Raw genomic sequence first — 13,482 nt, 5'->3', positions numbered from 1 at the left:
AACGAGACAAACATTTTCAACTCGATACGAAACCGAGAAAGGCATTCATTTCGAACTATGAAAAGCCGAGAACGAGACAAACATTTTCAACTCGATACGAAACCGAGAAAGGCATTCATTTCAAACTATGAAAAGCCGAGAACGAGACAAACATTTTCAATTCGATAGGAAACCGAGAAAGACATTCCTATCAAACTATGAAAAAAACGAGAATTTAATATGCTTTTGATGTAATTGTGTTTTAATTTTTTGAGGGGGCTGCTTAAATTAGGAGGGAGAAATCTTTGCATTTAATTGCGTGAGATTATTCTGAAATTCTAACATTTTGCTTACAGGTGATTTATTTGTTATTTAATCTGCTTAGTTTTGATGTAATTGTAGCTTACTTACATTATGCGTTTTTTTGAGAATGAGCTCATGAAACTTATGTTCTTGGTGTTTTAATTTCCATCAGACGTTTGGAGGTAATGACATTTCAGAATGATTTTATTTTTTATTGTGATTTTAAAATTTTAGGTCGGTAGATGTAGATCTAAAATGACCTAATGGAATATAAAGTCAGCCAGGGTGGGTGAATCCAAGTGACACATGAATGACTTGGTCAGTGAATAAGTTAGAGCCATGCATTGCAGCTAGGTTAAGAGAAGCTAGTAATTACACTGTGCACAATTTTCTTTTTATCTTTAATAACAAGATTTTTCTGCCTGTTTGCTGTCTTTCCAGGTTAAATGTGTCAACGACAATGAATGAATAAATAGTCATGCCTTAACTTGTTTAAATTAATCGCTGGCTGAAAATCTGTATATCCTCCTAAATTGTATCTATTAATATTTTTCTTTCGAATGCGTTTCAATGCTAAGATCAAAATGCAAAAATTGTGAGTACATAAATGTAAATCACTACATTTGGAAGAAAAAATTAGATGTTCGAACTTATCTAGTACAATGTATATATTACTTTATATTTTGGTATATTAAAATAATTGAAATTCAACAGATTTGTAGGATATATCCTTATTTACTATTCTTGTTTAACAACATTCTGCTGAACATTACGTAGTAATTCTTTCCCGCTGCAGAAGCAATATCCGGAACTGCTGAGAATCGAACAGCTCTGGCTAAGGGTCAGATCAGCGTGACGTCAAACGGCAAGGGAATGGCCTTCTAGCTCTAGGGGGTGATGGTCTGGGTCGGCATGTCATGACCACCTCTCGCTTCCACTTCACGATAACATCACTCACTGTCGACCGGGGTATCTGAAATTTGTTGGAAATCTCATGGGTGGAATGCCCAAACCTGTGGGCTCCAGTGATCATCCCTCTTTCCGCCTCACTCAGTTCGCGTTGTCTGTCCATATAGAGTGCTGAAGCTGGTATGAGTGTTTTCTCAACCGGCAACGTCTTTTATAGATTGTATGATGTGTACAGATGATCCCGAGCACTTTTTGAGGGGTGTCCGGTGACGAATGGCAACATAGTGTAGTACACTTTATAAATGATATATGAGCTGATACCACATTGAACCAATTTCCAATGATACTGATATGAATTCTTGAATTTTTTTTAATAATTCAATAGTTTTCCATCGGAACTGTACCATATCAATTGAATAGTTTTTTTCCTCTAAAATATTCACTATGAGATAATCTTTTAATAATAAAAATCAATTTCTCTCCACAATGTTGTTGCAAGAAATAATGAAAATTATAAATTTTGCTCAATTTCCAGGATATTTAGATTTCATGAAATTATAGTACAACATTTTTTGGACACTGTAAAGTATGATTATATTAGGCGCATCCAGAAAGTAAGTTTCCCTGGGGTCGTGCACAAAAAGGAAACATTAATTCATTCAATGATTTACTGCCACAGATACAGAACTTGTCCAGTTACTTGTCAACATAATTCCTGCCAGAATTCAGGCACTTGTCATAGCATGGACCAACTTCTGTTTACCTGCATCATAGAAGTCTGCCGCCTGGGCACTGAACCACTGTGTGACAGCCGCCTGAACCTCTTCGTCTATGTGAAAATGTTGACCGGACAGGAACTTTTTCAGGTGCAAGAACAGGTGGTAATCACTGGGAGCGAGATCCGGGCTGTACGATGGATGATCGAACACCTCCCAACCAAACATGTCCAGAAGGGCTGCAGTGCACCTAGCCATATGCGGCTTCGCATAGTCGTGCAGCAAGATCACCCTGCCACTGAGCTTACCACGTCACTTATTCTGAATGGCTCGTCGCAATGTCCAGTGTGTTTCACAGTAACGGTTAGCGTTCACAGTCTCACCTCTGGACAGAAACTCGATGAGCAGAATGCCTTGTCTGTCCCAGAACACCGTGCACATAACTTTTTGCACTGACACAGTCTGTTTGAACTTTGTCCTGCATGGAGATCCACTGTGACGCTAATGTATGGACTGCTGCTTGCTTTCTGGGGTGCTGTATGCAACCCACATTTCATCCTCTATGAAGATCCGGTTGAGAAAATCAGCATCATGGTAACCCTGCAGAAATGACAGCACCGTGCATATGTGTTTTCATCTGTGTCTGGGCGTCAGTTGTTTCGGCACCCACCAGGCACACAATTTCCAGAACAAGAGGCATTTTGTAACAATGTCGTGCAACAACGACCGAGAAATGTGCGGGAAATGGCTGCTGAGTTCCGTGATCATGACGCGATGATCCTCCAATATGCGCTGCTGCACCTGCTCCACAAGCTCGTCCATAACGGCCAATGGCCGCCCACTGCGCTCGTTGTCATGCACATTTTGCCAGCCTTCAGTAAATATGCTGCACCTACGACACACCATCTGCTTGCTCATGATGTCTGGCCCATACACCTGGCACAGCTGACAATGAATTTCGATCGGCTGTATGTTTTGTGCGTTCAAGAACTTGATCACCAAACGAACTTCGCACGCGGCAGGAGATGGAATAAGAGCCGCCATGTTTATCGCTGCCGTGACGCTACTGAGGACTTTCGGGAGGCATCTTCTAGGACATTCACTCTCACGCATGCGCAAAGCCAGTTTTAATACTTATGGCCTGCCACCTGTGGGCGAGTGGGAAACTCACTTTCTGGATGCGCCTAATATTTCAAGCAATACTCTCTGATACCGATATGTTGGTGTCAGTAACGCCTCAGCCCTAATGGTATTTTTTAATATTTTCTATATAATGAATATGTAAACCGTGCTTTAAGTGGTTATTGTTAGGTCTGAGGATGTTTGAGCCTTGGAACTAGCTGGAAATGGTGGCCAAATTGTACAACAAGTGGGTAGTGGGGTGCTCATGACACCCCACAGAAAAAAATACACTTACAGTTATAGTTCTAAAATTATAATTGTACTTTTACTTTTTACTTTTTTTATATATATGTAATTTTACATTATTTGTACGGTTGTAAGATTGCGAATAATGAAAATAACTAAATTTGAAACTTTTTAAGGACATTTTTATAATTTTCCTTTTTCCTTCTATTTTATAGGGACAATTCCTTATTTTATTGTATTTTTTTTATTTTTCTCTTCTGCACTACTAACCATGTCCAATAACTCAAATAGCTTTCTGACATGTTCCTGTTCTTTCTTGTATTCCATTTCGAAGAAAAGAAAAGCCACAAGGATTGCAACACTCGAGCAAAATAAAGTTTAAAACAATGCGCAAGTAGGAAGATGGGGTGCTGGTAACGCACCAGAAAGTGGAGCTCTTTGTTATTGTGGACCAGCGCACAACAATCAGACAACTAAAAGACCTACCTCTCAAGGAGTAAACAACATGAAGGTAACAGTGTTGTCAACTTTTAAGACTATTTTTTTTTAACAATTTTTAGACCTGGGGTGTTGTGGCCACCCCACATACCCACTTAAAGGTTAATTGAAAATTGGTCAGTTCTTGAAAAAAATCCTAGATATACCCCTGTATCTAGTTATAGCTCATGTATTATTTTCCAAATGTAAAATGGGTTTCATACCTTCTGTATGACTAGAGGAACATTACACTTTTCGCCGGTTAGTTGGGAGTCCTTTTCTAGAAGATTGGCTAAGAGGACTCCAAACACATGGGCATCTGAAAAAAAGAAAAGAATTGACTCATTGATATCAATACAATTTAAAAGGGCTAATAGTTATACAAGTATTACAGTAAATCACATTTTTTTTTTACAAAGATTTGTAATTCTCAATATTTTTCAATTCACACACAAGAAAAATTTTTGAAAAAGACTTGAAACAAGACTAAAAATTTAATGTGTCTCACAGCACATTTATTTATGTTGGATTTTTCATTATGTGAAATTTCTGACGATGATACGCAATGCTTTAAAAAGCTTGAATCTCTAGGGCCTCCCCGATGGCGCAGTGGTAGCGTCGTCGCCTTGTAATCAAAGGGTCCTGGGTTCGATATCCGCTAGAGGCACATAGTGGTTCGGATCCCACTTTAAACTGTAGGTCCAGTCCCAATTAGCCTATCTGTGCATAAAGTGGACTTAAGACAAAAAATCAATCAATTATAATTATAGCTCTATCACTTTTAAACATGTGTGATTTTCCAACATTAATACGCGTTTAAAAATGTGGCATGGAAAAGTAAAACCACATTTGTATTTGATCTGAATAAGTTATCTTGGCAAACACAGATAACATATTTACATGGTAACGTAAACATAACCATATTTAGTTATGATCAACATATGCCACTGATTTTGTCAAATGATCAATTCATTTTCTTAAGGCACTGTAAAATTAAACATTTGCCTGTTTCTTTAAGTCTTCATCTATTATCACTGATGCAATAGCCTACTTTGTAATGAATCTTTCACATGTTAATTAATTAATATTTCCTGACATTGAATTAGAGTCAGAATCTTGCATTATTTAACAGATAATAACAGGCTATTTGTAGCGATATGAGATCAGTAAAATTTCCAGTGGTAAATTTACCATCGCTCTTTTACATCATTACACATAATATCCTGAACAGTTTTTGACATAGTACAGGGCTGTTTCTTGATTTGGCAAAAGCTTTACCCACTGGTCAAGAGATGGCTCTGTGTGTTGTACTGGATGAGCACGGGGCGCTGGGAAAACAGTTGTGAGTCAGTCGTGGTGCAAGATGGAAGTGACCAGATTGGAACAGCGATCGTACATCAAAGTGGCCGTTCTCCGGGGGAGAAATGCGAGTTAGTGTCATCAAGAATTGGTAGAAGCGTTAGGGAATAACGGTCTGCCATATTGAACTGTCGCAAGATGGGTAGCAGCGTTTCAGAGAGGACGCCAATCAACCAGGGACATGGAACGGTCAGGCCGGCCTGTGAGTGTGCATAATGAATACTCTTTCAGTTGTATATAACACATTTTTAATACATTGTCGAATTATTACTGGGTTGCCATGACTTACTCCCCAACCCTCGTATTTTTTGTCATCATTACTAAAATTGTCTCAATTTTCCAGAATTAAAAGAGTGAAAATCATAAGCATAGAAGGAACAGCAGAAATCCATGTAAGAATAACACAGATTTTAAATTAATAACATCTAACTTTGCCCTAAACCATGAAAAAGAACACCGAATTGCAGTAAAAAATATCAAAATTTACAGGAAAAGAAAACTAAAACTTCACGTCCCTAGGCATAACTAGAGTGGGTAAATATGAATAAAACGAAACGTTCAAGCATTATTCATAAAATTGCACCTAGAGAATAATAGAACACACAAATAAAAATCCTTGCCTTCTTTTCGCTTCTTTTTGGGTGGTTTCTGTTTGTGGAAGGCAATGTTGCAGCTCTCCAACACAGCCGTCACCTCCAACAATAATAAAGGATGAAGCTTCGCAATATCTGTCTCCCCTAAATACTCCACCCACGTTCTCCCAACAAGATTTGGTTCAGGCCAAATAGACTGTAAGTAGAACATGCATATATTAAAATAAATGAGCATTGCAATTATTTATTTCAAAATATTAACACCCAAGTTAACAGTAATAGTTAAAAGTTTAAGAATGGCAGTTGGAATCACAATCAGCATTACTACATACCTTTGGAATATAAAAATTAACTATATCTACCTGGCTGTGCCATGACTATACTTAAATCATGGTGTTATTCACCATTTTCTTTATTGCAAAATCATTTCATGAAAGTACAACAATTATAACAAAGAAAAAAAGTCAAACCAGTTGTTGCAGATCATATTTGAGCTAGTAAAAAGCGGCATTTACATTGTAGTATCATGATAAATATTACACTACAAATTTTTCTACAAATTATATGAAGGACAGACTGTCTACAGTCCAAATTTACAAAAGGATTCCGCTGTTATTTGTGTAATTGACCTACAGATTGTCACAGTGATCAACTGAGGTTCAAAATGCCATTTTGACATTTTAAAGATGGCGACTACAGTACACAATTGCACCAGTACCACTTGAGGTCTGAAGCCTGTAGAAAATCTTTAAATGAAAATGCAAAAGACCTATGCATTCATAGGAAGTAGCAAATTTACAAATGAGGAAATAATTTTGATAATGGGGTCACTTCCCAGGTTAATGGGTGGAAAGACTTTCTTAGTGGTGCATAAGGGACTGCACACATGTATCGAAAATTACTTTTCTGAGGTAACCAGGAAATTAATCAGGTTTTGAAATTAAGCCTGGTTCAACAAATATTGTACACTGAAAATAATAAACTGGTGTAATCTTACATGCAAAAATCTGCAAGGAAAGAAGTAAATATTAATGAAGTTTTTAATTTGATTGACACTTGTATAAGGTATGCCCAAATGAAAAGGAGACAACGGTTATATCTAAAGAATATCATATTACAGAATATTTACATTGCATAATATGTGAATTACAGTTAATGTGTGACATGATACCTACAAGTAACTGCCATTGATATTGATGCACTGATCCCAGTGCATAGAAAAGGAGTGGATGGCTTCAGTGTAGAAACTCCTGGGTTGTTTACGGATCCAGTTTTCCACGGTGTTCTGCACTTCCTTGTCACAGGTGAACCACTGACCTTTCAGTGATTGATTTAAGGGACCGAAGATATGGGAGTCACAAGGGGAAATATCGGGGCTGTACGGATGATGTGTGAGGACTTCCCATTGAAATGTTCCCAGTAGGTCGAGGGTCTTCTTGGCCACATGTGGCCTGGCGTTGTCCTGGAGCTCTCCACCTTCTGTGTCTCTGACAGATGCTTGGGCACCCACTGTGCACAAACTTTGCCATAACTCAGGTTCTTGTGGATTATGTGTTGCACAGTTCCCTTGCTTATCGACAGTTCAGCAGAATCCGACGATTCTGACGAATGAGATTATCCACAGCAGCAATCGTGGCAGGGTTGATGACAACGTGCACTTTGCCTTGGTGCTTTCGCATAACGCTGACACCAACGGAATATGGTGTAACGTGCGAGACATTACTCTTCGTAAACGTCCTTCTTCCTGCGATAAATTTGTGAGGCATGCTCGCCTTCTGCGTGAAGAAATTAGATTACAGCTCTCTGCGATGACTGGAGGAATCCATAATGTACCAGTCCGAGTAAAACAACTCTTGCCAACTGAGGAAACAGCAGGCGAAGCCGTTCGCTACACCTGCAAACTGGGACAAACACCGCGCCATCTATCGGCAAACACATTTACCTTTTTCGATTAGATACAACGCCGCTACAGCAATGGTCTCCTTTTCATTTGGGCATACCTTTTACAATCATTATTAATTTTTGATTTTGAACTCAATCTTTTTTTGGTTACACTGAGGCAAGAAAAATATAATTTTAACCATCTTAAAGTTATTTGTTTATTAAGCATACTTTGCACTTACCAACACTTCATTATTGACTTGAGGATGTTTCTGCTGCTGCCTGCACATCTCTTCAAACCCTATGCAGTTCTGTGATCCAGAATGTTGCCTGTGGTGCTTTGAATCGGCTAGAGACATTTTTTCTTCCATCATGGAACCTTTTCCTATGGTCGAAGTAGGGTCACTACCACTGCGTCGCTCACGGGGGCGAGGAAGATGAAGGGTTCCAATTTGCTGGAAGCCCAGCATCTCAATCCCTTCTGTTGTGGAAGCAAAACAGGATTATTAAAGATCGTCCCACTATCATACAGCATGTAGAGAAAGTACATATGGGTCATTCCAGCATTGTGTGTGACATTTTACACACAAAACCTAAGGTTCTAGACATGAGATTGGATTAAAATATTCATAATGAATTGATTTCATATGATTATGAAGTACTTTGTGGTATCTGCTAACAAATTAACAAAAACTTGATCATGATTGCTGAAAAAGCATTAACAAAAGTGCATTAGGTGTGTGATGCTTCAAAAATGTAGGAAATTGTGACTTCATTTGTCTGTGAAGCATATAGGCTGCAGATGCTACTAACTTTTATTGTTGAAGTGTGTGCAAATTATATGCATTCACAAACTCTAAGCCTTAATGCAATTAAAAATAACAATAATTTCCATTTAATTCATTTTATTTACATGGAGTAGGACCACTTTTCATGGAATGCTCCATAAAAAGTTCTGGTACCAGGGAATGGCATGCATACAGTTAAGAATAATACTAATTTTTTTTAGCAGCAGCAGTAGAGATAGTATGGAATTTAGCACATAGAAAATTAAAAATGTGATTACAGGCTGAAACCAAGTGTTAGATAATCAAAACCTAATTACAGATAACATTTTGAATCAGTTTCTAAATTCAAATATTCAGGAGTAATATCAACAAATGGAAATTATATTAAATGATATTTTCAATGACATTTCTGCAGCGAAAAACTTTTCAAGTTTAGGAATTGATTGTTGTTCAGTCATACACAATACCGTGCTGTCAACATGCACCCTTCACATTTCAGCAGAGGCTTCTCGTGAATGCATGCGTCAATTGTGGGAAAAAGGACAGCTTGCTCTGCGATGACATTCATGAGCATTTCTACATTCTAATTTCTTCATATAGGAGAAGTATTTATTCTACACGAGAGCGCTGAACTAAGCTTATATTACATTTCTTGGATCTTAACTGAAAGAAAGTAATAATTATTTCCCCACAATTGACGCATGCGTCACTTCAGATCCAAGAAATGTAATATAAGCTTAGTTCAGAGCTCTCGTGTAAAATAAATAATTCTCCTATATGAAGAAATTAGAATGTATAAATGCTCATGAATGTCGTGCAGAGAAAGCTGTCCTTTTCCCCACAATTGATGCATGTGCAGCATGCACCGCATGCGTTCACAAGATGCCTCTGCATTTCAGGGAGAGGCAGGGAATCGGAGACCCATTTGCCAGAAAACAAAAATGGCAATATATAGATCAACATATTTACCAACTATACTATATGGGAGTGAATCGTGGGTATTGACAAGTAGGCAGATGCAGCAGATACAGACAGCGGAAATGAAATATTTAAGAAGAGTGGTTGGAAAAACAAGAAGAGATAGAATTAGGAATCAAACGATCAGCATAACACTAAACTCCAAACCAGTGGAACATATGTACTGTCATCCAGGCACAACTGAGATTGTTTGGCCATGTTAATAGAATGAAGGATGGGAGACTACCGAAAGAAATATGGGAGGCAAGAGCACAAGGAAGGGAATGAAAAGGCCGCAAGGAAGACCACGGCAAACATGGAACAAGAACATTGAGCAGGCCCTGACCAGAAGAGGCATTAAATGGTACGAAGCAAGGAAGATGGGTCATTCCATGCCAAATGAACCAAATTTAAAATAATTGGTTGCATGACCATTTTAGAAAAAAATCATTTTTAGTACATACATTTGTACATGTTTCTAGATATCAAAAACAATGTTCAAAAACTTTATTGTCTTTAGTTCTCCTCGGACAGCCATTTTTCCAACATTTTTTCAAGCCTTAGACTAAATCCCAATTTTTTAACTATTGTTACCCCAATTTCAACCATACTTTTCATACTTACGATGTAATTTTAAGCAAAGCATACTTGATTATCATAGAAAGTATACTTCATTAGCTACAAAATGAATTTTGTTTCAGGTCTCTAGCTCTAATGGTTTTTGAGATATTATGGTTTCTGAAAAGTGCTACATGAGCAAAAAAGCCATGCGCCATGTTGGAAAAATGACTGCCCCAGGAGAACTAAAGACAATAAATTTTCTTGAACATTGGTTTTGATATCTAGAAACATGTACAAACGTATGTACAAAAAATTAAATTTTTCTAAAATGGTCATGCAACCACCATTGGATCGTTTGGTATGGAATGACCCAGATAGCAATGAATCGTAACCAATGGAGTGCGCTCTGCAAAACCTCGACACCTTCGGTACAAGAGCATCAGAGTAAGTAAGAAAGGAATTGAAATGTTGAACATTAATAATTCATTAAGATTTCAAACTGAACTAAAATATAATTTCTAACCTGTATTGGAAGCCACATCCCCTCCAAGCCGAGCAGCTATCCAGGGACTTCGTCGGAACAACTGCCCATTGACTGAATCCTTGTTAAAGCTGTGCTGGCGCCTCGCTGGTTCCCTTCCATTCACTGTAGGTGCCAATGCAATTGGTTTCCTATATGGTATGTCGATTGGTGCATGGAATATTTGCACAAAACTTGGAGGGGGTGTCGAAGGTCTGTAAGAAAGAAATTTTTTTGAAATTTTACTTCTTCCAAGGACATAAAACAAATTCATTCAGTAACCTGACAAATAAACAGCAATAATTCTGCTTAAAAATAAAAGATTTTTTATTTCTATGACACAGAAATAGGGGACGAACACATGACATTTGCCAAAGGTCCCATATGTCAAGAGTGTCTGCGTTATATATAAATCGACTGTTCACTATTTATCATACTGTTTAATGTGACTATTCAGGACTCTATATGATATCAATTTTTTCCAGATATTTGGGATTCATGTAAATAAATTTGGTTTTAGGCTCCATGCATAATATGTGTATCTATACACAAGAGAGCCTGCCTAAATTGAATACCACTTCCATTCCATAATAATTATATCATGAAAAATACATCTAAAATTCCCTGTATTTAATCCTACAAAACATAAATAATTTATGCAATGAACATTAATTAAAATTTAATTCCATTTCAATGCGTGTGTTACAACAGTACACTGCACTATTGTCCGCAAAACAGGCTGAAAAATATATATCTTTCTCCAAATATTTATTCACTTCCACGTAAGTTTAATAATGTCTTGAAGGTAGCATCTGCATCTTCAACAGTTCTGATTACTGGTTTGAGGTATAAACATCAAACAACAAATAAGTATTCATGTAGGCATATTATCAAATGAGCTAGTGTACCAGAGATATATATACACTTTCACTTGTCCATAATGAATTATAACTTGCTTTAATGGAATCCAGCTTTGGGGAAAATTTTGTATTATCATTGTGATTCTGTTGAATTAGAAATTGTCTTCAAATTCTTGAGTTTGTTTATGTTCACAGAGCACCAACAGGGGAGTTTGGTCTTAATCACTGGATCCTTTGGGGTTGCTACTACAAGTTCAATTATGGGTCACCTGTATTAGTGTGTGTTAAGCCCGTAAAGTATCAGTCATCTTAACATCATGTTAATATCTATACATATAAATGTGAAGTTCAAAGCTACTTACGATGTTCTCGTTGGAGAAATGTCGGCACTATTCCCTGTCCAATCAGCTGTGAGCCTTGGAGATCCTGAGAGGGGCCAGAGCGAAGGGGGTGGAGGACTAGGGGGAGAGTTGCAGGACTCCGAGTCCAAGGAGTCGGGTGTGGCACTGCGAGATCTTGTTCCAGTACTTGAGTTCTGCAAATCAAATTTCAAAAATGGCATTTATATCAACATAATATATGCAAGATAAACATATTTATTAACTGCACTGTAAATGACGAATGAATTTTCTGATTTAACAAATGTGGATTCAGTCAGAATAGAACTATAGAAATAATTATTTTATATTTCTCAGAGTTTTGTGTTCTTCATTCAATTAAGGAATTTTTAAACATGTAATGCTTTGCAATTTTATTCGCTGTTTTCAATGTCTACCATAGTATACACTATTTTATTAACTAGCCAGGGTAGAACTACTTATTTTTCTTAGATAAGTATGTAAATGACAGTAACATTGTACAATGTTCAATCTTTGTTACTCTATACTTATGTTTAAAATTAAGGTGATAATACTTCTTTTTTAATCAAATATATGTTCCATACACACATTAAGTCCATTGTAACATGATCAAAGGAATACAAATAAATCTTAATCTTTATCACACTATACAGGGTGTACCAAAAGTCCCATTACCCCCCCCCCCCCTTTGAATTGTAGACAAACCTGTAAAATGTTATTTTAACAGCATATGTATGATGAGAGGATGGTATACCATTAAATCAGACCGATGACCACCATTTACTCCAGAGGATCTGTGAGCACACCGCCATTTTCATGTTACAGTATTATCATGTTACAGTATTATTCGCCTCCAGGTGCAATGTGAAATCCTCTGTAACATAAGATGTCAGATCTGGATTTCGGGGTGGCCATTTTAAGGGAATTCCTCAATGATGTGTTCAGAGACAAATGGATTGGACGAGGATCGCCAAATTTACCAGCACCTCTAAAATGGCCACCCCAAAGTCCAAATCTGACATCTTGTGATAATGCACTATGGGGACACATCAAACAGAAAGTTGCCCATAATCGTTATCGGACAACTGAGGAACTTCAAGAAGCTGTTCGCAGTGTGTTTGCTTCCCTCACGATAGCCATGTCATGGAGGATTTCACATCGCACCTGGAGGCCATGTGCCATGAAAATAGCTGTGTGCACACAGATCCTCTGGAGTAAATGGTGGTCATGACATGTAAAAATAATGAAAAACGACCGATATTAGTGTGGAATCCATAGTTTTCGGTGTCTCTAAGATGAATAGTGACACTCCCAGTGGCGTTCAACTCCAAGACACCCCTGGCACTCCTATGGGTGGGGGTGGGAAGGGGTGACAAGTAAAAATAATCGAAAACGACCGATATTAGTGTGGAATCCATAGTTTTCGGGGTCATTAAGATGAATAGTGACACTACCAATGCCATTCAACTTCAAAACACCCCTAGGGGTGGGGGTAGGAAGGGGGTGACATGTAAAAATAATCGAAAACGACTGATATTAGTGTGGAATCGATAGTTTTCCGGGTCGCTAAGATGAATAGTGACACTCCCAATCCCGTTCAACTCCAAGACACCCCTGCACCCTGAGAGGAGGTGGGGGTGGGAAAGGGTGGCATATAAAAATAATCGAAAACGACTGATTCCAAGACACCCCCTGCACCCTGAGGGGTGGGAAGGGGTGACATGTAAAAATAATTGAAAACGACCAATATTAGTGTTTAATCCATAGTTTTCGGGGTCACTAAGATGAATAATGACACTCCCAATCCAGTTCAACTCCAAGTTCATTTTACACTATAGTAAGAATTCATTAT

The 13,482-nt window shown here is 37.8% G+C and overlaps 1 protein-coding gene across 3 annotated transcripts in view; it reads right to left on the bottom strand.

Annotated features, from left to right (window-relative positions):
- Nucleotides 1-13,482, bottom strand: part of conu (Rho GTPase-activating protein conundrum) — a 327,867-nt gene that overhangs the window by 19,727 nt on the left and 294,658 nt on the right. For all 3 annotated transcript variants that reach the window (XM_083114347.1, XM_083114348.1, XM_083114349.1), the window contains 5 exons: nt 11,634-11,806; nt 10,415-10,626; nt 7,828-8,066; nt 5,732-5,900; nt 3,977-4,071 (listed from right to left, as the gene is read on the bottom strand). In XM_083114347.1, coding sequence (XP_082970473.1) covers nt 3,977-4,071; nt 5,732-5,900; nt 7,828-8,066; nt 10,415-10,626; nt 11,634-11,806 — 888 coding nt within the window. The remainder of the gene's footprint in view (nt 1-3,976; nt 4,072-5,731; nt 5,901-7,827; nt 8,067-10,414; nt 10,627-11,633; nt 11,807-13,482) is intronic.

The sequence above is a fragment of the Lepisma saccharinum genome, chromosome 29 (genome assembly GCF_977018435.1).
Source record: "Lepisma saccharinum chromosome 29, izLepSacc3.1, whole genome shotgun sequence".
NCBI classification, from domain to species: Eukaryota; Metazoa; Arthropoda; class Insecta; order Zygentoma; family Lepismatidae; genus Lepisma; species Lepisma saccharinum.
This window is presented reverse-complemented; position numbering and strand designations above follow the sequence as displayed.